The 24,789-nt window shown below is 44.4% G+C and overlaps 1 protein-coding gene across 1 annotated transcript in view; it reads right to left on the bottom strand.

The window, feature by feature from the left end:
* Positions 1 to 7,309, bottom strand: part of ANO1 (anoctamin 1) — a 71,021-nt gene extending 63,712 nt beyond the window's left edge. Inside the window, exon 1 of the mRNA XM_077784365.1 lies at positions 7,065 to 7,309. Within this exon, the coding sequence (XP_077640491.1) occupies positions 7,065 to 7,122 (58 nt within the window). The 5' untranslated portion in view covers positions 7,123 to 7,309. The remainder of the gene's footprint in view (positions 1 to 7,064) is intronic.
* Between the last annotated feature and the right edge of the window lie 17,480 nt (positions 7,310 to 24,789).

The raw sequence follows: 24,789 nt of genomic DNA on the forward strand, positions 1-24,789 counted from the left end.
CCACATACCAGCATTCAGACTACTCACAGAGAAGCATTTGCCTTCTTTAGACTAGTCCCAGACTCGGTGCCAGGAACACAGGATACAGACAATAACGGAGTCATTTCCACTAGCAGGAAAGTGTGCTGTCATCACACAGGCTGCAGCTGCTTGGTCTCCCCCTTCCAGTGGTCCTGCAGTAGATTCCTCCCTACAGATGCACCTTGGCACCAGCTGGTACATCATGAACAAGGAAATTAATAGGAAAAGTGTGTGCTGTCCACACACCTTCCATCAGCAGTGCCCACACCAGGTCAAACACCAGGGAAAATAGCCCAAGGTCCAGGTTGCCTTCTCCATATGGAGAGCCCAAGTCCTGCATCCTGGTTGAGGCAATCCCCAGATGCAGAGAATGGACTGAAAGCAGCCTTGAGGAGGACTTGGGGTTGCTGGCTGAAGAGAAGCTCAACTTGAGCTGTCAAGGTTTGCTGGCAGCCCAAAAAGCCCAACATGTCCTGGGATGTCCCAAAAACAGCGTGGCAAACAGGGTGAGGGAGGGAATTCTGCCCTTCTACTCTGAAACACTGCATCCAGCTCTGGAGCCCCAACTTGGAAAGGATGTGGATGTGCTGGAATTAATCCAGAGGAGGCCATGGAAATGCCCCAAGGGCTGGAGCCATCTATAGAGCCAGGCTGGGTGAGCTGGAGCTGTTCAGCCTGGAGAAGAGAAGGTTTGGAGAGACCTTAGAGCTTCTTCCACTGCCTAAAGGGGCTCCAGGAGAGCTGAAGAGAGACTTTGGACAAGGGCCTGGAGTGCCCTTGGGGAATGGCTTCAAACAGGAAGGGTAGGTTCAGACGGGATATTGGGAAGGAATTGTTCCCTGTGAGGGTGGTGAGGCCCTGAAACAGATTCCCAGAGAATCTGTGGCTGCTTCATCCCTGGAAGTGTCCAAGACCAGTCTGGACAAGGCTTGGAGCAACCTGGGATCGTGGAAGATGTCCCTGCCCATGGCAGGGGGTGGAACAAGATGACCTTTAAGGCTCTTTCCAACACAAACCACACTGGGATTCTGTGACTGTGGCAATGCTAATCAAAACCAAAGAGATGATGATTAAATCTGGATCTGGATGCTCAACTCCCAGACACTGAGTGACCTCAGGACACCCACACACCTTCCCCTCCTCTTGCTGGTTTGCCAAAGCAGCACCAATCCAACAGTGGAAGACCTTTTGAGGCCAACAGTGCCGTGCTGCACTTGTGGTGAATTTAACAGGATTGCACAAAAGCTTCCATCTCTTATGGCCCGCAGAAGTAATTTTTTTTTTTCTGGGCAGTCATACCACAAGCATAAAGTCACACCATATTTTGAATCTTTGCCTTCCAAAATCTGGGAAGAATTGCAAGGCATGCTCATCGACATGTCTTGTGGTACGTGGGCAGCAAAGATGCCAAAGTGCAAATGGTCAGATACAAATACGCAAAAGGTTTTTCTCTGACTGTCAGTGTTGCTCTGGACAAGTGTCTTTAACCACCCTTACTTCAAAGTAGTAAAAACTCTAAAACTTTGAATGATGCTTAGCCCTGAAACTTCTACCTTGGCTCCCTTTTCACTTCTTAAGAAAATTATAGAACTACAATATCATGTTGAAAAGCAGAGTTTAAAATGTATTCAGAGTTCATTATTTTACCTCCATGATGTCACTGAAGTCACTATCTGCTCGCTCTTCCTATTCAATTTTTAACAGTGTGTCCTGAATCTGCTCTGAAAATGTAATTTAGTTGCTAGACTTTTTCCTTTTTTCACTAATTGAATGCTGTGGAATGAATTTCTCTCTCCCGGCACATTTTCTCTTAGTAAACTTTAGTTATCAACACATGGATCCCTATTGCACATTGCAAGCTTGTTCTGCAAGCAAGATATCAGCTGACGTCAATGAAGATGTAAAAGGGACACCAAATATTTTGCAGCATGTTTAGAAAACAGAGATTTTTCTTGTTTTGGTCTGTACTCATCAGGATACAAATAGAGGGAGAGGTAAACCAGCAGGACTGGGAGCCAGGAATACATAACTCAGATTGTTGTGTATCACTAATGTCATGGTAGAAGTCCAGTAATCTATAGGATATGAAAAAAGCAGTTGATACCTGCTAACCACTTAGGCTTTTCATAACAGAGTTCAGGTTTTTAAACTCCCACAGAGCACTTACAGTTGTGTGGAAAAAGTCATAGGTGTTTGTGTCAGTTTGAAAAAAGAAAAGAGCTGCAGTCTGAAAGGCCATCTCAGTAATTGTATAAATTATTAATATACCACAGATAGGAATAAGAATGTACATCCAGGTCCTTGCACAGATAGAGCTGCCAAGAATAAATCAGATATGTAGATAAGGTAAGCAGGCAAAGATATTAAAGAGGAATGGCACTGGGTCTGGTGTTACTGCTATCTTTCCATCAGCTCAAATCTGGAAATAGTTTCCGTAATGGCTGGAAGGACAGACTGACACAGAAAGTTCAAAAAATGTGAACTGTGGGAGTCCAAAGAAGACAGCAAACACTAGCATGTGGGCCAGTCACAGAGGAGAGGCAGGGACAAGCCACTGGAAAGAGCAAAGGAAGCTGGAACACATGGAGCAGCACAAAGGCATGGAACAAAGACAAGATGAGGACGGAGAGGGGACACAGGTCAGCTGCTGCAGAGAAAGGCTAAAGGTGCAGGGAGGTTAGGGAGCAGGGAGAAGGGCTGGCCCTCCCACCAGGATGTAGTACTACTTTCAGAAATAGAGGGATGAGGGATACGAATCAAAGGCTAAACCAAATAAATAAGAATCTATTTCCCTGAGGGCATGTGGGCTCGCCCAGGACTAAACCTGGTGACTAATGCAGAGGAGCTCTGCTTCCTGTGTATTCCCAGCCCCCCGGGCCAGGCAGACATTGTGGTTGTTGCTAAAAGGCCCACATTGACCATAAATTACCTCGCAGGAACAATGGAGACACCACTATCTCTGTGCTCTTCAAAGCACCAGAACAAAGTGGCGCAGTGTTAGTGGCATTGCTCAGACCTAACAGCTGGCACAAGATGACTTAGCACCACTGAAAATAACCCCGTGACAGGGCCCCAGCAAAGCTGCCAACCCCTGAAAATTTGTCATTTGTAAAGCCCCTTCCCTTTGGGATTTGTACCTATGACAGAACTGCAGGTCTTGTCCTGATCTCCAGTTTGGCTGCAAACATGGGTGAGGTCAGGGAGGCAAATAATGCCACGCCAGCTGAACACCTCCTGCAGTCTCAGAAATCATACAGAGCTCTTTCATCCCACTTTGCTGACATGGCTTGTATAATAAAATGTGAGGCTGTGAAGCAGAAGGGCTTTGTCAGAATCCCTGAAAACACTCACAAGAAATAAGGAGTGTGGTGACTTCTGTTCCTAGAGCTCACCAAACCAGTGGTGCACCTATGCCCTGACCCAAGAATTCTATATGAAATGCAAGTTTTGATAGTGTAGATGTACTTCAAATTCCCAGTCATCTTGCTTGAGGACACTGCCAAGGACTTTGGACAGGCTTTCCTCTGGAGCCTGCTTGGTGCCTTTGGCTTTCCCAGATCTCACCCCTGCGCTGACTGCCCTCTGCGGCAAATGAGGATATTAGCAGAGGGATCAGCCTTCCAAAGGCACAGGGCAAAGATTCACGAGTACCTGTACAAGAGGGAGAAAGCTGCTGAGCACTGTGTGGAGGCTAAGGGGTTCTCTTTGCCCAGGAGTCACAGACCTTGCTGTACAGTGTGATACAAGCACCTCTTCAGCACTGTGACCTCTGTGAGAACAGCTCCTTCCTGCTGGAGAGGTTTCTGGTCAGAGCTGTATCCCAGGGGACCTCACCCAGGACCCAGCTGTGTAAGATGTCAACCATGCCCTGGTTAGTGCCAAGTATCCCCAATAAAATGAGAGTGGGTCCAAATTTGGCTTTCATCAGCCTTTCACACAGTAAAGCTTTTCCTGCCTATCACAGCCCCTTCCTTTCTTCCTCTCCCCAAAGTGATCCTAATTAAAAGTGAGCCTTATTTTCCAACCACAGCACATCCCCAAGCATTTCCTTTTCTCAAAACTGCCAGAACCCAAAGGGTGCAATTCGAGTCAAAAGGAACATTTTTCCCTTCTCGATGCCAACAAACACTGCTGCTTCCCAGGGTTACCCTGCTGCCTGCTTCTGTTTTGGCACGTTGCTTTCCCCCATATTTCACATCACACACCCATGCAACCTCGGCGTGTGGCCCCAGAGCTCTCCACCATCCTCCCAGCACATCCACCACACGATGCCCCATTTCCCACACCCTGATGCCCTGCCAGAGCTCCCAGGGACTGCCAGGCTGCCCTGCTTGCTGCCAGCCTGGGGCAGGACAGGGAATGCTCCCCGTGGCACATGCCTGCAGCCCGGCACCAAGTCAGAGCCCTGCCCTGGCCCTGTGCACGCTCACCCCCAGGAATTAATAAGTTATTACGACAAATTAAAATATTAAGTTAATGATGTGCATGACTGCAAGTTACCGAGCTGGAAAAGAAGTCCTAATTAAATCAATACAGTTATTAGTCCCTTGTCATCTCTGATTAATTATTAGCTTAATATGCTCCATCATTTTCACTGTTAATGGAAGGAGCTGCAGTGCTACCAGGGAAAGATGGGCTGTACACACCAGAAACCCATGGAGACATGCTGGAACTCCCAGCTCTGGGCTGGACAAGGTCTTGCAGAGAAGAGAGGAAGAAATATTTCATTTTTGGGGGCACTGGTCTGACATAATTTAAGTTTGTTTTCAAAGGGGGCAGATGTTTGCTCAGGGGATTTTTGACTGCTGAAAGGTTAAGGGGTAAAGATTTGACTTCTAAAGCTGGGCTTAGTCCCGGGCACTTGTCCCAGTGCCTCCAAGCTTTTCTCTCCAGTGACAGGATATCACCACAGTCCTTTCAGGAGCCAACATGCCCCTGCCTTACCCCAGAGCCCACCCCAGTTGTGACCCTCACCCCATCCTCAGCAGATGCACTCATTACGCCATGCACAGAGAAGGAGTGGGCACCACAATAAACTGGCAGGCATCAGCTGTGGTGCCTGGCTCCTCAGGGCACAGATGTAGCTCAGGACACCTGTCCTTTCATGCCACCGACAGGGCCAAAAATAATGTGTTGAGCTCACTTTTCTCCTCTGTAGCAATAACTGAAACAGTACTTTGGGTTGAGGCAACAGATAGTATCTACCCAGAGCCCAGGGGAACAGTTTCCCTTCTGCTTTGCTGTCTTCCATCATCCTTTCGCTGCACCCAACTTTTTCCTAACTCCTTGCAATGAGAAGGTTTCCTTTGCTGTCTGCAGGAGGATTTATTTGAATGCAAAAACTTCAAGGATAGGTCTCTACGTGTCTCTCCAGCAAGTCACAAAATGAATTTATACCACAAATGCTGCTATGTCATTAGACAGGAGCTTCATTTTAGAAACAGCTTTTACAAACAAGCTCTTTTGGATAGGTTATCAGTAGAAATACAAACACATGCTGCCAAGAGCAAAACTGCTCCTTGAACTCATCAATGAAGTTGTTCATGCTGCTAAGGGGTGATTCAGTAAATTAAATAATGTCATTGCAAAAGACTGTGCTTCTCAAAGATAAAAAGCCACTCAAATGATTTCTCAGGATCTCACCACCCTATCACTGTGATTACCTCGTGATAAATTGCCACCTGCCCCATGAGTAATGGTAGTTCCAGTGCTATTTTATCATTTAGTCCTCTTACTGATATCTCTGTTAGTGTACTGCCACAACACTTGAGCCTCCCATGATCTACTTGCCTTCCATTGCAGTTGTGCAAAGTTGGAGCTCCTTGTTTCCAGGAAGAAGTTAAGGTGGGACAACCAGTATCATGCAGAAACCCTGTCCCCTGCTCCTTAGATATAAAGCCCACCTGTTTTATTTCAGACATTAACGAAAAAGTTTAAATTCTGAACACTCTGGCCAGCCTAGGTTTGATGAGTAAACAGCACTTCTTCTAGAAATGGGCTGAACTCCAGTGAAATATTTGGCTATTTAATGAGCAGGCTCTAGGATCACGGTTTTCGTGGGAATCCAAAAAGAGGGAGTAAAGAAAAGGGCTCCCTGCGCTATTCTTAGCTGCAAACAGCTAGATTTGGAATTTTGATTGTAAAGCATGGAATTTATAAATGGTGCCATGCTAAATTTACTTCATTTGTATACAATTCAGCCGGATAATCAGAAGTGTTCCAGCACGTTCCTGGTTAGCATCTCAGTTCTGGTTTTATTGTCTCCAAGCTAGTAGAAAAAATGCATTCAGTAAATAGTGTTTGCAAAATTTGTGTCCCAGTGCGTGTGCACGAAGGTTTTCTATACACAGATTTTATACAAACGCGCATGTGGGTGCACATGCATGCACACAGACACTGAGCCGTGATTTATTTCCAGAGGGAAGCCAAGGAAATTCCCACCCCCTACCACTTAAATGATCTGCTCATTGGCTCCAAACATTCTGCAACTTCTCAGCCAAGGAATGTATTTTCCCCTTCCAATATATATAATTTCTTTTGCTGAACACATTAGTTAATGATAGTGAGATACATGATTTATTCCGTTCTATAAAAACATTACTGACAATCTCAGACAGATCCATTTCATTTAGCAAGTTGGTTTTTTTTTTTTTTTTAGCTCGTCTTCCGCGGCACGGTGTGAATTAACAGCAATCATCAACTCAAGGATTTGTCACATATACTTGGTACTCCGGCAATTTTTCATAATTAGATTGGCCTCCCGCGGTTAGACGAGCTTTTAATTATGATATTAATATAGGTTAAAAGGACTTCACACTGTTTTACGCTTTGGGAGGCGGGAGGAGGAAAGCGGGAGGTGGGAGACGAGCTATTTCATTTCACTGGTACTCGGTGGCGATTATTTCTGGATTTTTAAAAATAGTCGATGAAACGCTAATAATAAATCCCTTATCGGGGCGGCCGCCCGCCGAGCCCGTCCCCGGCCGGGCAGGAGCGCGCCCTCATCCCGCACCTTCCCCAGCGCGGCGGCGGCCGAGACTTACGCGGTCCCCAGGGCGCGGCGGCCGGCAGCCTGCGCAGGTGGATCTCATCCTTCTCCATCGCCCGTCCGAGCTCCGCAGCCCGCCTGCCACTTGGTACCAAAGTGAACTTGCCAGGATCCCTCCTCTCGCCGCTCCTCCTCCCTCGCACCCCCCCGCGCTGCTGCCGGGGCGGGCGCGCTGCTCCGGGAGCGGCTCCGCGCAGCGCCCCGCCGCCCCCGGGCACATTTAAACGCGAGCGCCGGGCGGCAGCCGGCCCGGCACGCCGGAGCGCGGCCCTCCGCGGGGAGCCGGCCCTCCTCCCGCCCTGCCCGGCCCTGCCCTGCCCTGCCGGTGACGCCGCGGCTCTCCCCGCCCGGCCGCCCCCCGCAGTCCCCGCGCAATCCCCGCGCGTACCCGCGGCGGGGCTGACCTTGGGCGCGGGGCGGCGGCGCCGGAGCGACGGCGGCAGCTGCGGGCGGGGACAGCGCGGCCGCGAAGGTCAGCGCGCCCTGCGCTGCGCCGCGCCCCGCGCTCGGAACCCCCCGCGCCGCTTCCAGGGCTTTTTATTTTATCTTTATTTATTTATTTATTTATTTATTATTTTTTGCCCCTGCACTTTCCCGTTTTTCCCGAGGTGAAGAGGAAAAGCGAGGCTGGTTTTGCTGCTGAAGCCCCGCGATCGTTTCCCCTTTGCCCAAAGTGCGGGCTTGGACACCCCCCGTGTTTCTCACAGTCCCGGTGGGAAAGGTGACGAGATTCCCAGCTGCGAGAGCAGGGTTAAAGTTCTCCATCCTCTGTGCCGGCAGCCAGGGCAGCCCGTCTCCCGGGAAAGCTTCTTCTCCCAGGTCTGGTCCTGGAGGGATGCTCCGAATGTCGCCATAGACACCAACAAACTCGGGCCCCCAAAGAACAAATTTTTAAACTTTTTTTTTTAGAAATGTGAGGTGTAAAATAGCTGGCGCTCACTTTTTACACCTCCCGCTGTGTGGCTACAGTATTTGTACAGGGGGTGGAGTAGGATTTCAGGTCATTCCCCTTTTCAGCGCCCCACAGGGATTCCCTGGTCCTCTCCAAAGTTTCAGCCTGAGCCCGTGCTGTGCTGCAGAAACCTACTCAGGCAAACCTGACACAGATATCTCTGCACCATTCTCTGACTGCTTTCTCTCTTTTTTTTTTTTTTTTTTTAAATTGTAATCTCAGACCAGCACTTAACCCTCAAAAATGCAAAGCCAGGAGTATGCAAGGGCTCTGCCAGAAGGAAAGAGGCTCAGCAGGCTTCCCAACTTCTGGCAGGCAGCCCCCGAGTGTCCCACATTTGCAAGTTCCTCTCACTGCCATGCTCTTGCTGTACCCAGGTCCTTCCTGGCCCACTTGCATCCAGGGAAATTGCAGGGCCATTGCTGAGTGGCATCTTGCAGGTGGCACTCACCCCTAGGCTACAGATAATGGTTCTAATTCCATTCTGAATTCCCCTTTGCTACTGAATATGTTGGGGGTTATGGCTTGGGTGTCTCTGTGGGGCTGTTTTTTGGAGAACTGTAAAAGCATCTTTCCTGGGTTGGTTGGGGGTTTGACAGCAGAGGCAGAAAGCACAGTGTGGTAAATGCATGAACAAGGAAACTTACGTATGTGGATTTTCCCTTCATGGAATATAAGCCCTAGAGGCCCTGAGTCAGGATGGTTTCAGGCAACATTTCCTATCTTTTTTGCTCCATTTTAACTTTTGGTCTGGTTTTGGGACAGTTTGGATGGGACTATTTTTAAAGTGCACATCACTGGGTTTAATTTTAGCAGGGGAAGGGGCAAGCAGATTGTGTTGCACCAAAGCCTTACTCACCAGTTCTCTTAACCCCCAGATCAAAGGCACTTGGGAACATGCTCTTTTCCCTTCGCCTGTAATTAATTTATTCTGGATGAAGATGTGCCACAGACCCAAATGTGGGCACAGGACCAATACATATATTTGTTTTACAAATGTGAGACACAAAGAGAGATCTGGGAATCGTGCTAGATTCCAGTATCCCATCTCATCATGACCACAAGCTCTGTGAGCATCTGCTGGATAGAGCTGGGATGGGAATTCAACCTGGATTTATGCACAGGGTCTTCATCATTGAAGTGCCACCTTTCCTCGTGGACAGTAGGCTTTCAGCAGGCTTTCCCTACTGAAAGCCCAGCCAGAGGTAGATCAGCTGATTCATGACATTATTTTGTAGCAGGTTTTAGGAAGTTTTTATCTGATGAGTCAGATTTTGAGAATTAAAATGTGTTTTCAGGTGTGTATTCCAGCTTCACTCCTGAAAAAAAATAAAGCTGACATTACTGCCTCATTTGAGATGTTTAAGTCTTAATGAGCAATAATTTATCTTGGTGTCCTGAAAATTAAAATACATTAATTTCCTGGTATTATTTTAGAAGGTCCTAGGCTGACATGATTTGAGTGGAAATGTAAAAATCTCAGCGCAGTGTGGAACCTGTGCTCCACCCTGTAATACTGAGAGGCAGGACAACAAATTCCCATCCCACAGCTCTAGATGAGCTCTGGCAGATCCTTTAGCTTCTCTGGAGAAGCCCATCGTTGGAAACTGCTGTAAAGATAACAAGAGAGTTAAAGAAACCATGCTAAAGAAATCATGAGTCTGGGCAGAGCCTGCCTGACCTCCATCCCCCTCCACTACTTCCCCACAGTATTCCTTTTGCCTGTCGATATTCCCTCCCCTGCGTGGGCATATGGGTTTTGTAATTGGGCTAACAAGTGCCGGACCACTCACCTGAGGTGACAGAGCCACTCTGTGGGACTGCTCAGACTCCAACAGGCACAGACGAAATGCGATTTTTCTTCTCAAGAGCCCTACGAGCTAAAATCAGCTGCTGGGATGACAGGAAGCAGAGACTCCAGCTCCAGTTTTCTTCCTCAGCCTGTGATAAACCCAGCATGCCATCTCAACACATACTTGTGAGAAGAATGGCGAGGGCATGGAGAACCCTCTGTCTGTGCAATAAAACAAAAATGCTCTCCCAGCAGTGAGGAAGACGACAGCGGGTCTTGGCACCCCCACCTCCAGTGAGTGCTCTTGCTGGAAATATTTACAGTCTGTGAAATTAATTGTGTGCCTTCTGAACAATAATAATGCAGCTCTGGGCTGCTGTGCTCTGGAGTGGAGGCTCTGTGTGCTCAGGGTGTTCGTGCTCTGAGGAAATGCCTGTGTGTGGCACTTGCCCCACCACCCCAAATGGCAAACGACCACCCACCCACCCCTCTGCCTTGGAGTTGCATCTGGACTGTTTTTCTGAAGTCTTTTATGCTTTTGAGGGGTGCTCAGAGCAGGCAGGGCTCCACTGCAGCTCTGCTCTCAGCTGGGGCACCCAGAGATAAGAGCCCAAGTCCCTGGCAGGCACCCGGGGCAGCGTGAACACAATCACATGATGGTGAAACAAACCCTGGCTGTGACAGCAGCACAGCCCCTGCCCCTCTCCTTCCCCACCACACACAGCACGCTGCCTGCCTGTCACGGCCTCACAGGCAAAAAGAAAAGAGGATATGTTGTGTAGAATCAGGTTCCAGAGAGCCCTGAAACCACTGGCAGCGCAGGAAAGGTAAACAGGGAGCGATAAGTCACAGTATAAAAGTTAAGGCATGCCCAGAGGAATTAGCAGGTGGCAAGATTAAATAAATAGGATGGCTGGTTTTGTCATGTAATGCACTAAAACCATAGGATTATTAAGTAAATTACTATATGCCAGTAAAACAATACACAGAGCAAACCTATACACAGAATACAGAACACTGTTACATTGTCATGAGATACAAATTAAGCCAGAAGCTTTTTTTTTTAAAAAAAAAAAAAGGGATGAGAATTATTTACCAAAAAGCTGCTCCAATGGCGTCTACTGTACAAAGGAGTCTGACTGTAATTTTCAGCTTAGTAAGCTCTCAAAGCCCTGGTGGTTGGAGAGACACTTGTGGGGATGTTCTATTTCTGATCTCCTTTCATTGCTGCTTACCCCTGACAGATAGTGGGTCCTGGGGGAGGTGGACCTGCGAGTATGGCAAGTTCTTTTGGCTCTGTAGCACTCAGCATTTACATAGAGCTCATGTACCTAAAGCACAGTTTGTTTTGAACTCATTTAGGTCTGTTACATCTGTGAGCAGTCTCTGCTTATTTTTTAATTTTTTCCCTTTTTTTTTTTTTTTTTTTTTTAGTGATTTAACATTTTGCAAAGCTCAGTGAGGAAAAAAATTGTACTCCTTGTAAATAGCAATGCCCAGGAGGAGCAGGACTATTCCCTTCCTTAGGTCCCTACAAAATACTTTCACCAGCTGCTGGCAGCCACGAATCTGGGAAACACCCCGGTTTTTCCCATCAATGCTGACGAAGTTTCCGAGTGTCGGAGCACCTCCCACTTCTTCCCCGCGCGGTTTGCAGTCGCAAGGAGCACGGGCCGGCTTTGGAAGGAGTTCGGGGGATGCCGAGAGCCGCGCTGCCGGGAGCGGCTCTGACTCCGGCCGGCTGAGTCACGGCCGCTCCCGCTGCTCGGGGAAGGAAAGTCTGACAGCGCTGCCGCAGCTGCAGCGGCCAGAGGGGCGGGAGGGGAACAGAGCCCGCTCCCGCTTCTTTTGAACCCTCTGCTATTGCATCCAGTCTCCCTCTCAGTCCCAAAGCTGGTGGAACCGGAGCCAAACTACTGCGGGTGCGAGTTTCGGTGAGATCGCCATCGTCCGTCTCCATCTCCTGTGGGATCCTGGCGCTGTGCTTAAAATTATCCATGCTTTTAGAAAAGTTTTCCCTAATCCCAAGCACTTCTTGCCATAGGCAAGACAATTGGCCCATGGCCATTTCCATCAGACACGGCAACCTGTGTTCCCTGCTCTTTGGTCTTTGTGACTAACAGCAGCACAAACCTTCTTGAACTGAATCTTCAGGTAACCATGAGAGGAAAAATCAGAATGGTTCTTAAAATTTACTTTAGTTTTGTTTTTTGTTGTTGTTGTTTTTATTTTTACTTTTTTTTTTTTTTTTTTCATTTTGTTTTCCTTTGGTTGTACAGTCCAAAGCAAAAATTAGCCCACAGTGTTTCCATCTTCCAGCATGCTGCACCCTACTTCTGTGTCTTTGGTGTTCAGCGGTGAAGGTAAAAAAATGATACAAAATCACTTAGCAGAAGCTACCTGTAGAGATTTACTCACTTGAATCACAAGGAGGAAGAAAGGGTGAAGCATTTACTTGTGACTCCCCTCCAAGTCTTTGCATTTATAGGAGGCATCATCTCCCTCAACACACATTTACCCCAGGTGTTTACTGCGACTTCATATTGAATCTGCAATGGTTTCACCATTTGTAATGGAAGCAGCAAAGCCTTTTATTGTAAAATACAAAGAACGACAAAGAGTGAGTCAGGTTAATACTTTAAGTGGCTTGGGTACTGGGAGGCTGCAGCCCCATATGCTACAGTCATTCTACAGCATATTTAGCATCCTGCATGCACTGGCAGGCCACTGAGAGGCAAGGTTTTAACACTTCATTAACTGTGATGGGAGTTTTGCCATCAGCAGTGATGGTTTTCACATGCCAGGACCTAAATATTTCATATTCTCCTTCCTTATCAGCAGATATCCACTAAAACTGCTCAAGATTTGTTATGCACTGGAGATTAGAGACTCTGTAAAGCTCAGAGTTTTGACAGCACTTGCCAAAGGAGGTGCTGGTTCTTCCAGAACCCAGAGACCAACCCATGGGGTTTTGCTCCTTGTCCATCCCTGAGACATCACCGATGAAATTCCACATAAGACTATCTCTGAAATGTAGGTTTCAATTCTGTACTTCCATTTATTCAGTTCCAACTGGTGGTTACATCTTTTTGTATGTTTCATAGATTGTTTTTTGTTTTTTGTTTTTTTTTTTTTTAAACTCCACAGTATATCTCCAAGGTGTTTGTGGTTTAAACACCTGAATCATGAACTGAGTCGGAATCTCTGTGAAGATTCCCTGAAAACAGGAGAACAATGAGCTGAGAATCCAGTCCAGGGCTGAGTCAGAGGCAGGTTCAGAGACGTTCACCAATATTTTCCAAAGCACAGACATCTATGGCCTGCATGAGAAACTGCATGAGAGTGGTGAGCTGGTTAAAGGAGCAGCTGTATTCACTTTTTCAGCCTCAGAACTCTGTGTTTCTGCAGGACAGGTACTGAAAGGAAGAAACAGAGACAAAATGAAGGATGTTTCAATATGAAATCACCCCCCCTTAGACTGATCTTAGCATGAGAGAGTATCACCTGCAGCAGTTGAGTCCTGCTGAGGTGATCAGGTATGGCCATGTCCTCACGTGCATGTGTTTGAATATCAAATGGGTCCAGGAAAGAATATAGACTTTTTTATATTGTGCTTTGGATCCATAAAAATCAAATAATGCAGCAGTGATTGTTTCCTGGTGAGGCTGAGTGCTGCATACCTTCCTGTATTATACCTGTAAATATAAGTAGCCGGTCTATATCCAGATGGGTAATCAGGATTACCAAAGACAAGCCATTTGTTACTGTACACAAAGGTGCCATAAAAATGCACCACTCGCAGCAAACACTGGTGTTTGAAAAACAAGCAGCCAGCACTGGGTCCTGTGTGATCCCAACAGCTCCAGGAAAAATCAGTGTAGGAAGGCAGGCAAAGCCAGAGGGGATGACAAAACCGAGGTGACACCAAAAAAGCAGAGCTGTGGCCTAAATTTAGTAATAAGAGGGGAGAGCTGGACAAGAAGGGATAAAAAATTGTGATAAACAAAGTTTGCAAAATCCTTGTGTCTTATTCAGTGTGACTAATCCAAAGTCAAACTCCTCTGATGAGCTGTTGGCTCTTGTCAGGGCAGCTGTGACATCCAGGCAATTCCTTCAGCTCTAATGCCCCCTTCTCCATGGAATCTTAATAAATCTTTTTAATTGCACCACTTAGGAGCAAATCTGTCATGGGAGGATTTTTTGTAGCTCCCTTACAGACTGTCAGATCTGTCTGCAAGAAGAGAAGAAAGGGTGTTCAGCTGCTATTTCTGTCAGGACTGAGATCCAGGAGTCACACGAAGGAGTTTTCTGTTTCACAGGTGAACTCCCATCACAGCAGCCTCTTGCTGGCCACAGATGAAAAATGAATTTGAGTGGGTTCAGGAAGTTCTGTGTGCATCATTTATGTAGGTCAAGGTGGGAAATAGACACCAAAATTCACAAACATTTCTGGTGATTCTGGCGATTTCTTTTCAAGAGCAGCTCTTGAATGCTCCCTTTCAAAACACAGGGTTTTCAACATATGTCATAATTTTTGGCCCATATTATCAGCTATTCCAATGATAAAAACCAAATTCTTATAGCTATATATAATTTTTATATGTATAAATACAGAATTCTTTTATCTTAGCAGCAGGTTGAATTCCCATGGGAAGATGCCAGCACATACCCTGAGGATGAGGATTATCAGCAGTCATGAGGTGAGAGACTTGGCAGAAGGTGTGAAAGGGACCAGTGACACAGGAGAATTTCCAGTGGCTCATTCTCTCCTTCTTTCCATGTAAAACCTGTGCACCCAACAATTCACACACCTTAAAATATTATTACCTGAAAATAAGTCCTCAGATACCTTTCACTGTCAGATAATGAAGAGTATTATTTAGTGATTGAATATGGACAATAAACCTGAACAGAATAAAGGGAAGAAATCTCAGTGTTCTTTCTGAATATTTTAAAATACTTCTAAAAAATGTGCTTTTTACAAACTTATAAGTAACTAATTTATCAGTGGGTTTGAGAACAGCTGGACATATGTAAAAACAATCCTGAAAAAATACAAGATAAAACTCTGTTTTCAATTAAAAAAAAAAAGCTTTTAAAGTATCTTTTTTTCCCCATTCCCTATTTCTCACGCCTTTCTCAGGCAGAATTATTTAAGTTCCTCTCCATGAATCCTGCATCTTAAAAGACACACAGATGCAACTGATCTTTATCACGTTCTTTTAAACACGAGGGGGCACCAAAAAGCCGGAGGAGCAAGATAAAAACGTTTCCCATACAATAAATCAGAAAAAAAACCCCGTAACAACTCTTGATAGCCTTGTCAAGTGAGACAGGTTTTGAAGGAAAAAGAAAGGAAAGCAATGCAATATTTTATCATCCCTGCATCTGAAAGGACTGGGAGAGTAATCCCTGCCATGTGCATCTCTTGCTGCCTCATTTCTTTTACTAGCTAGAATATGGATTATTTCCCACCACAGATGGTTCTCGAGGAAGGAGAAATCCTGTATCCATGGTTTTATAAAGGAGGAATCCAGCCTTGAAACAAAAAGATGCCAAATACCCCTAAAATGCAAAGTTGAGACAAAGGACCATTCGAATTTTTATTCTTTTTTTTCCTATAGAAACATCACTTATGCTTGTGTTACTAAAATTTCCAGCCCTTTTTCAATCAATCTGTGTTTCCATGATAAAGCTGACTAGAGAGGAAGTTTTGATATTTAGACTAAGGAAAGTTCTTCATGTATCATGATCCCATCTATTGGAATCTGGGCGTCTGCACACCCAAAGCAGGGGGATTTCCCCAGTGCCGGGGCTGAGCAGGAGCCCCAGCAGGGTGCAAACCCCAGCAGAAGAGCTGTGGTGGGAGGAAAGGGCCACCTGAGCCCTGCCCCATCACCTTTGTGGGTGCTGAGGCTCTGCTGCTCAGAAAAGGGAGCACAATTCAAAGGAATGCCACGATTTAGAGCAATGAATGAAAGCAAGGCTGCTCTGGGCTTCAGGGAATGGATTTGGCAGAGTGTTTTTCTTCCTAACTTTTCCTAGCTTTTCATTTTTTTCTCCTCTTTGACTTCCGATACTGAAGGTTTCCCCCCGAGGAGTTTCCTGCTTTCTTAGGTGAACTCTTGTTCTCCCTGGATTTTTTTATGTCTTCCTAATGTTCAAGGCAATTATCCATCTAGCCCTTCCCTCTTCCTAGCCTAAACAAACACTGTTACAAGGAGTTTTCAAAAGAATTAACATTTTCCAGGTCAACATGAGGTCTTTAGGGAGACATCCCTAACTGAGATCTCGTTTAGGTGAATTCCTTAAGTCAGCAGGTAGCAATCACAAGAAGAAAATGATTTTTTCTCTTTTTTGCAAGTGTTAAACTGTTTTAACTCATTTAAAATCCCAGGTGAGCCCTGCATGGAGTTAAAATGCCTTTTCTGTGTAGTCAGACCTTACACAGATAGATTATTCCATTCATAGTCCAGGTATGAAGGTTTCAAGCTCCTGTTATTCAGAATATTCCCATATTCTGCCTGGGAAAATGGTTCTGTAGTGACACAGATCTCATGGTTAAGATCTTCCTAATAACTGACTGTGTTTGGACCTGAACAGGTCTGCTTTTCCCATTCTCTGTGTTCATCTAGGTTATGAACTCCCTGTTCACTGCTGTGTTTGTTACCCACTTAATGGAGGTAAAACTGTTTATCAATGGTTTCCAAAGTGAGAAAACTCTTTGGGCTTTGTAAATACATATATATATATATATATATATATGTTGAAGACATGATGTGTTCTTTACATTCATCACAAACACAGAAGGATCCCCTGTCTCAAAAATGGATCTATGGATAAAACACAGGAGAAGGGAGTCATGAGATGTGAATCCTTTTCACACCATTACCTTTCCTATGAATATGAGTCAGTGGACTTGACTGTGCTTTATTGACAAGTGCATTACTTGTGAATAAATAATGAGTAATAATAAGTAATACACTCGTGCATTACTGACAGCAGACCCAACTCTGACAAACCCCATCACTTCTGCAAACCTGGGACCAAAGCCTGGCCTATCCAGCTTTGACATCAGGGCTTCCACTGCACTTACCAGCCCTTGGAATCAGGGGACTCTCTGACTTACTGAAGTTTCTAGGTCTGTGAGGGGTTTTTTATTCAATCACTTAGGTGGGTGTTGGGATGCAGTAGAGGTGAGGAGCAGGCTAGTTTAGGAGTGTCCAATTGTTGCCTAATCCTATTTTTTCTCTCTTTTTGCTTAATTCCAAAAATACTAGAGGTTCTGCTTGCATTATGCAGCAAGCATTTGTCTGTGTGTGTATGTTAGCATTATGCAGCATTAATTCCTGCACATTCCAGAGCTGGAGTTTTGCTTGTGCTGAGCTGCACAACATCTCTTCAAGCAGAGCTGCTCCTGTCTGACACTGCTGGGATATTCCACAATCAGCTCCCTCACTAAAACTCAGCATCATCACCTGATACTTTTGTTCAGGTCTTCATTGTGCTTTGCTGACTTTTTGGGCGTCATTATTCCTGCAGTTGTGTTTGGGTTTGTCTTCTCTTTTTCCCCTCCCATAAATACATTTTAATCTTTCTGCCTTCCTTTCATTTGTCATCTCTTTTAGCTGCAGATATTTGCCCAATAGTGCTGAGATGTTTTTGCTAAGTGTCTTACATTAACCATGACTTCAGCATCCCCCCCTGCAGAGTATCCAAACCAAGCACAGTCCCAGAGAAGCTCTGCAAGGACACCAGAGCAGCTTCTGTCATTGCCAAAGCTGTCCTGAGATTTTTGACCTTCACACCAAAGGTCTGTTTCTTATCCACCCAGAATATTTAATATATCTCCCTCCGACATATGAATCAGCTCTCTGGGGATTTGGGATCATTGATTTAATGAAACAAGGTAGTCCATACTTGATAATGCAATCAGACAGCGATTATGGCTCCACAGGAACAACTTTTGGTGCCAGCTCTGGCTCAATCTATCCCTCTTCCTGTACATGCTGGGCCTTTTATTGCTGCACTCACTCCCTCCTCTGAACTGTGGTTCTGCAAGCATGTGTGGAACAGCCCAGGCAACTTATCTGAATGAGGAAAGGAAGAAAAAGAAGATTTGGGATTTTGTTCAGTTGATCCAGTTCCTCAAACAATCTCTCAATGACAGCACACATTTTAGTGATGTCCCAGAGGAGGAGGCAGCTCGGAAAAAGGGAAAGAGTTTCTTATGAAATCATAAATAACCATGATGCTGGATGTGGCACTTCAGCCTGAACTGGAATCAGTCAGAAAAGTTAAAACATGGCCCTTTGTGAATACTGAAACTTCTAACATCATGAATGTCAGGTCTGATAAAATTTCCTTTCAGGCAGCAGCAAAAACTTCCTGAACTTTATTTCATTCACTCTGTCAAATATGGCATATAGTGTTTCAATCAAGCTGAAATAAATAGTTCTTTCCAAAGCACAGACCTTTCCTGCAGACAAGAAACTCTCTTACTAACCAAGCAACTAGAAAGAAAGTGAAATGATGAATACAACCAGGCTTTCTTGCTGTTACATTTAAATTTCCACCCAAGATAATAATAAAAAAAAATAGGAAGAAATTGTACCTTCGCCTTTCCAAACTGCAAAACTCAAGCTCAAAAGTAAAGCTTTTGAGTCATGGTGCTGTTTCTTTTCTGTGCTGTGCAAGTGTGCTGCAGATTTTTCAAGACTCTATTTGTATTGAGGAGGAAAAGGAACTTTGATCTGCAAAGCTGACTTTCATCCATCAGCTCTGGAGCTGTCCTTTAAAAGGAATTAGTGTTTCCTGAATGCATTTGATACATGCAAAACCCAGAAGCAGCTAGAAACCTTGGGCATACTAAAGAATAAAATCCAGCAGGGAATTAGAAGTAGCTAACCTGAATGGAGAAGTGCACAGAGCTCATGAAACTTGTACCCATTCCCCTATTCATCCCTTCTCCCCACTTCCTCCCACTTGTCACCAGTACACAATGACCATTTTCAGTGACAAGGAAGAGTTGCCTCCTCCTCAAGTGCCTTGCTTCTGTGACACACGGGGCTAGAAACAAAACCAAGCACTGATAAACACACACTTCTTGCGTTAAAGGAACCTGGCTGTGAAAAAAGGGAGGTGACAGCAGTGGTTTCAGCACTCTGGGGGTGTTTGGCTGTGCTGATTTTGAACACCAAACACTCAGCTGATGATAAAAACCTCATCTGGCAGAGCTGTACCTGCTTTGAGCCTTGCAAAACTGGAAAATGATGATAGCTCTCTAGATTTTGGTCAGGGTGGAGGAAGACATCCTTTCCTCCTGCCTACACCCCACTGCTCTTGCTTCTGGACAGTGAGCACCTGCTGACTTAAAGTTTCAGCTCAACCCATAACCCAGACTGGAAGCAGAGAATAAAATACTGGGGATGTATTTCTGCTGCTGTGGGCTGGGTGTGGTGCCAAGAAAGACTCCAGCAGGATGAAGGGGTAGTCAGCACCAGGTAGGAATGGCACTACCAGCAGGAGAGCCCAGGGGAGCTCTGCTCAGCAGCTCCTGGGCTTGCAGGGGGATGAAAACACTGGAAAGAGAGATGTGTGATGAGGATTTTGTGGTTTGAATCTGCCTGGGGTGATCAAAAGGAACTCTGGCTAAGTCAAGAGTTTTAATGGTAAGAGAGGATAGTAATAAATCATTAAAGAACTTTAGGATGCTGTCAGACAACCTAATATTTAAGTTTTGGTAAGAGGCTAAAGCAGCAGTTTAAGAGTTGCCCAGTGTAGGGTTTAAGTATTTATATGTATTTTATTAACATTAATTTATAATTACCAACATGTTCTTGTGCTAGGTGTATGTTTATAAATACCACCAGACTCACTGTAGCACCAGCTTCACTTGTGTGATAAATATTGATATGTTTGTCTTAGAAAATTATCTATTTTGCTTTGGAGTCTTTAATTAGTTCCACTTTCTGTCATTGCCTGGAATTGATTTTTGTGTGTTTACTCTTTGGGAACTGTGTGTACAATTCTGGCATAGCTGCCAGAACTTGGGTGATATGTTGTTCATCTCTGGAGCTTTGTTAAAGTGTTTTGAAAAGTGAAAAAACCAATGTTTCTATAAATCTGCCAGAGGGTTGTAGCCAGTTTTGTTATTTTTTAAATTTTTTTTTTTTTTAAAGCTGAAGAAACTTGGAAATGGGCAGGAAAAGTTTAAAAGTGTTTTCTTTAACAGTTTGAAACATCGTATTTCATGTTGCTATTATAAACAGTGAAATGCCCTATTCCCTTATTTGGTTAAAAAAGCAGACAAGCTATATGCACTGAGTATTCTGCCTTTAGGACCTTTTTTAACAACAATTATTAATTACAGTGCATACTGGTTGGCATCCCAGATTGGTGCTACTGAGCTGAGAAGCCAAATATTGAAAGTTTCTGTTTGAGGGTTCAGTTCATAACCCCTCTGTTTGGATTAAGAGCAGAATGTTTGTGTGAATTTTTTTGTAAAAAAGTTGAGCTTCCAGTGTTTAATGGAAGTGGCATTATAACACAGGCCATGTCTCCAAAGTCCTCTCAGAATGAACAGCAAAACAGTTTTAAATGCAAACATATGTTTCATAAACTTTGGTTTATTTAACTTTTTTTTTTTAATGAGGAGATGAATTTTACAGCTGACAGACTCAAAAATAGGCAGAATTATGTTCAACAAGCATTCCATCCTGAGGGTTTTTTTTTTTTAAGCTTCACAACAACGATTTCTATTTATCTCAGGTTATGCAATATTCAGTGACTGGAAGTCTAGTCTGTGTCAGAATTCACACATTGTTCTGCACCCCATCTTCCAGGTTGGTTATCTGTTGCAATCTTAGCCTTAACTTAACATTTAAAAGCTTTTTGCTGGCCCACAGTGCTCAGAAATTAATCACCACCTCACTTGCCCACACATTAATGGCATTTATTCAGGAGGAAGGAGTGACCTCACTCCACTCGTGCCCAGGAGTTGGGTTCTGCTTCCAAGAGGTGCCCAATTATCAAAAAGCAGGAATGTCTTTAGATGAGCTTGTCCTAAATGCTTTAGATGTGAAAGTGGAACACAGAAAAAAGACTTGTGGAAGGCTGAGGAGAGATGATTTGCCCAAATGGACTCTGCTCACCCAGGTTCCAGCCACAGCAAAGTGGATTCTTACACCACCAGGATTCTTACAGCACAAAATAAGGCTGGAAGGTCTACCTGTGAAAATTCACTATAAAAGGAGAAAATTCAGAGTCTTCAGACCCCTGCAGAAAGGCACTGGAATTTACTCCCTTTGTTTCCCCTCACAGATTATCTGGGATCACCTCAAACAGAGATATTCTGGCATGCTCTGACCAAGTGAAAGACTGTCTTTTCCCTTAAAACCCTCCGTTCTGGGTGTTTTTTTGGGGGGTATGGGATCAAATCTACCAAGAGGTTTTTAATACTAGACATTACATGGCTCTGTAAGTCCTTGACACTGACAGTGAAGTAATTAAAGATTGTTACAAAAAAAACCCAAACAAACAAACAACCAAAAAACACCCAAAACAAACAAACAAACAAAAAACCCCTAATCCTACAACTTTAAAAATTAAACAGGAATAATCTTTAACCTTTTGAAAAACTGAGCATTGTTTTTCCAGGTTCAACTACAGTAGGAAGAATAGTCAACAATTTTAACTTGTTTTAATTGTTCTTTACTACTCACAGGCATGAAAAAAAAAAATCTGTAACCTAAAAATCCAGACTACTTGTCCATTGGAATAAATTTGAACTCTAAATTATGAGCTCCTAACCCACTCTTTATCAATCTGGAGAGAATTAAACTTCATATTTTAAAAGAGTCCTTTAATTTTTCGCTAGCTGGTAGTGAATGCAACTAAAGAGTCTGGTGGGGATTTTAACACCTGGAGTCACCAAATTGTCACCCTTAGGTGGAAACTGGAGGACTTGTGGGTCAAGTGGAGAACAAAATACAGCAAAATATTAGGTTATGCTTCTGTTTGGAATGTTTGGAAGTGTCAGTGTGTGGAATTGTTCCATATAGGAGAGGCAGATTTTACTTTTTGTTGTTTCTGCCAAAAGGGAACAACCAGTCAAATGAAAATATTGATCTAAAATCTCTCCATGCACTGCACATAAGCAGCAGAATGGTCTAGTGCATGAGTACACTTCACAATGGAGTTCCAGGGATTAATGAGATTAATGAGATCACTGGAGACACTGGGCAAACTGGCAAGTCTGTTCTTTCTCATGAAGCTGTGCAAATAGAAATGAATCCACGCTCATTCTTAGGTCTCAGACTGAGATTGCAACATCTGCAGGGAAAGGGAAAAAAAATCTGTAACAAGCAGCTCAATGGCCCATAAGCCATTACAACCATAGCTGAGATAAATTATGACTGAAATTAAGGGGAGTGAATAAAATTTTCTAGACATGAATCTAAGGTACCCCAAAAATAACCAAATACTGTCAGAATTATAGCCCCTAATTGTGGTTTGATCAGTCTCTAATTCTTACCATGCAAAATTCAAACCTCATGAACTAGAAGTAGAATCAGGTTAAGCAGACAGGTATTTTCTTTTCTTCTCTTCTCTTAATTTGCATTATGTATGACCAGCAACATGGTCTCAATTACTTTTATGTGCACCAAAACTGTTCCAGAATTAGCAGAGGAGGGAGTAACTAAATGGAAAGAAAAGGGAGTAGAGTTGATGAGGGCAATTCAGAATTAGTTTTGTCAGCAGCATTTCTGGCTTCTGAGAACCTGAAGGGTCTCGTTTCTGAGATGTCAAGCCAGTAGTGGGGGAGCTGCCAAAAATAAAAGACAACTTAAGAATAAATATAAATCCCATCTAGTTTAGAAGAACTCGTCATAGGGTAAGAGTTTCCCACAGGACTGAGCACAGTCAGAGGAATGATCCTCCTGAGGATGTTTCCGTTCCAGAGGAATCCCCCTGCAAAACTCCAATGTGTCATCCCAGAGCCTCCATCCCCAGCTGCCAGAAAGAGCCCTGTGAGAAAATGACTACCCTGACATTTCCTTCTGAGGCCTCTTCTTCCTCATTTTCTGACTACGGAGCCTCTGCCTGGGCGTGTGAGTCAGTGCCACGAGCAGGACTCATTGTAGGGTGGATTCTGAGGTAGAAATACAATTTTTCTGCCAATTCTTTCTTCTTTTTCTTCTTCCAAGGTCGGGATTAAATGTGTGAGATGGTATTTCTTTTTCAGACTCAGAGGTTTGTTAGTTCTTATCTATATTACAGTCTCATAAAGTATGAGTTCTGCAGCGCTTCACTCTAACAAACTAAAAACGGAGCCCCATCTCTCTCTCCACAAGGTCTTTGAAGGATAAACTGTCCAGTTAAGAAATGACACCTCAATTATTTTACTTTTAACTCAATAACCAACCACTCATGCCCTGCAATGGGGACTTTTTTATCCAATCATACAAACCACCCAAACCCGTGGAGAAGAAGGTGAAGAAGCACCAGCTTCTGCCCTAAAACCTCCATGTTACCATATATATATTACTATATTCTAAAACATTAAACTCTAAGTTTTCCACCATGTGGTATTACACACTTCTATTCAAACTCCACACCCACAATCCCAGTTCTGTCATTCAATTTTGGAAGCCTTCTCCATGGCCTCAGGTCAAATGCAGAGTTCTCTTGGGAGTCAGTGCCTGTCAGCACAGAAAGTCTGAAATTCTCAGTAACCAGAGTTCCAACACTTTTCCATGGATTTCTATACCCCACTTACTCCTGCTTTATCCAGATGCCTTCAGCAATGTTTAACAACAGGACTGCCATCTGCCATGTACCTGCTCCCTCCTCTCCTTGCCAGTGGGAGAAGTGGAAACAGTGGAGTGTGTTTTATAACACACCCTGCCCCGCAACATGTGCACAAAGGCACCCAGAGCTCTGCATGTAAATTAGAGAAAGATCAACATCCCAGACTTGCTCTCTGAACTTTGTCTGGACGGTTGTGACATTTAGGATGGTCCCCAGCTTCTTGGGAGGACATGGGGAGACATGCAAGGAGGTGAATTTTACCCTCATTATAGAGCTTGACCACACCACGGGAGGATCCTGCATCACCCTGGCCAAAGATGTTTCTTCTGTTATTAACAGAAGCTGATGATTAAGGGTTGCTCTTGAAAGCCCAGGAGCATGTCTAAAGTCAAGGCAAGCTGTAGGCTTGACTGTCCTCTAACCAAGGGAGTTAAAATGAAAGATTTTATGACTTCTGTCACATAATATGAGCTGTGCTTTGGAAACACCCAGGCTCCAGAAAACAGTGCATATGAAGGAGCTGCTTTACAGTATAAATGGGCTGAATTAAAGTAATCAAATCTGTAGGAAGTGGGTATAAAATATGGTCAGTATTCTGAATGAAACTGTAAGAAACCTGGCCTTTTTTGTACTCAGGCTACTCAGGATTCTAATGCTCCCCTCAAAGTGCTGGTCCATGGGAGTTTCCAGGCCTTGATTCTCCAAGGAATCCCAAAAGAACAGCAAAAGCTGCAGAGAAAAAAATGACAGCAGGGTAGTTGTACTCAGAGGACCTAATTCCTGTTATTCACGTAATGTATGATTCACTTTATTATCTCTCTGTGCCTGTATCTTTCTCTATTCTTGGCCTGCTTAGACTGAACCTTCTCAGAAACACCAATCATATTTGGACACAATCACTGCCATCTTTCAATAAAACTTCTTCATTTTGGAGAAGGAGTTGGGCACTAGGTAGGTGCTTTGGATAAGAACTCAGGAAAATGGAGTTACTTCTCAGGGGGAGCACAAGGTTCCTGCATGAATTTCATCACAAGGCTCCTGCACGAACTTCATCAGGTATTTAGCTGGACTTCCACTTTCCACATGTAAAACAAGGAGTTTTGCTTAATTTCTGTGTCTTACCAAGCTGGATTTGAAGCTCTGTGGTACATAGACCTCTAACAA

Source organism: Lonchura striata, chromosome 6 (assembly GCF_046129695.1).
Source record: "Lonchura striata isolate bLonStr1 chromosome 6, bLonStr1.mat, whole genome shotgun sequence".
Taxonomy (NCBI): Eukaryota; Metazoa; Chordata; class Aves; order Passeriformes; family Estrildidae; genus Lonchura; species Lonchura striata.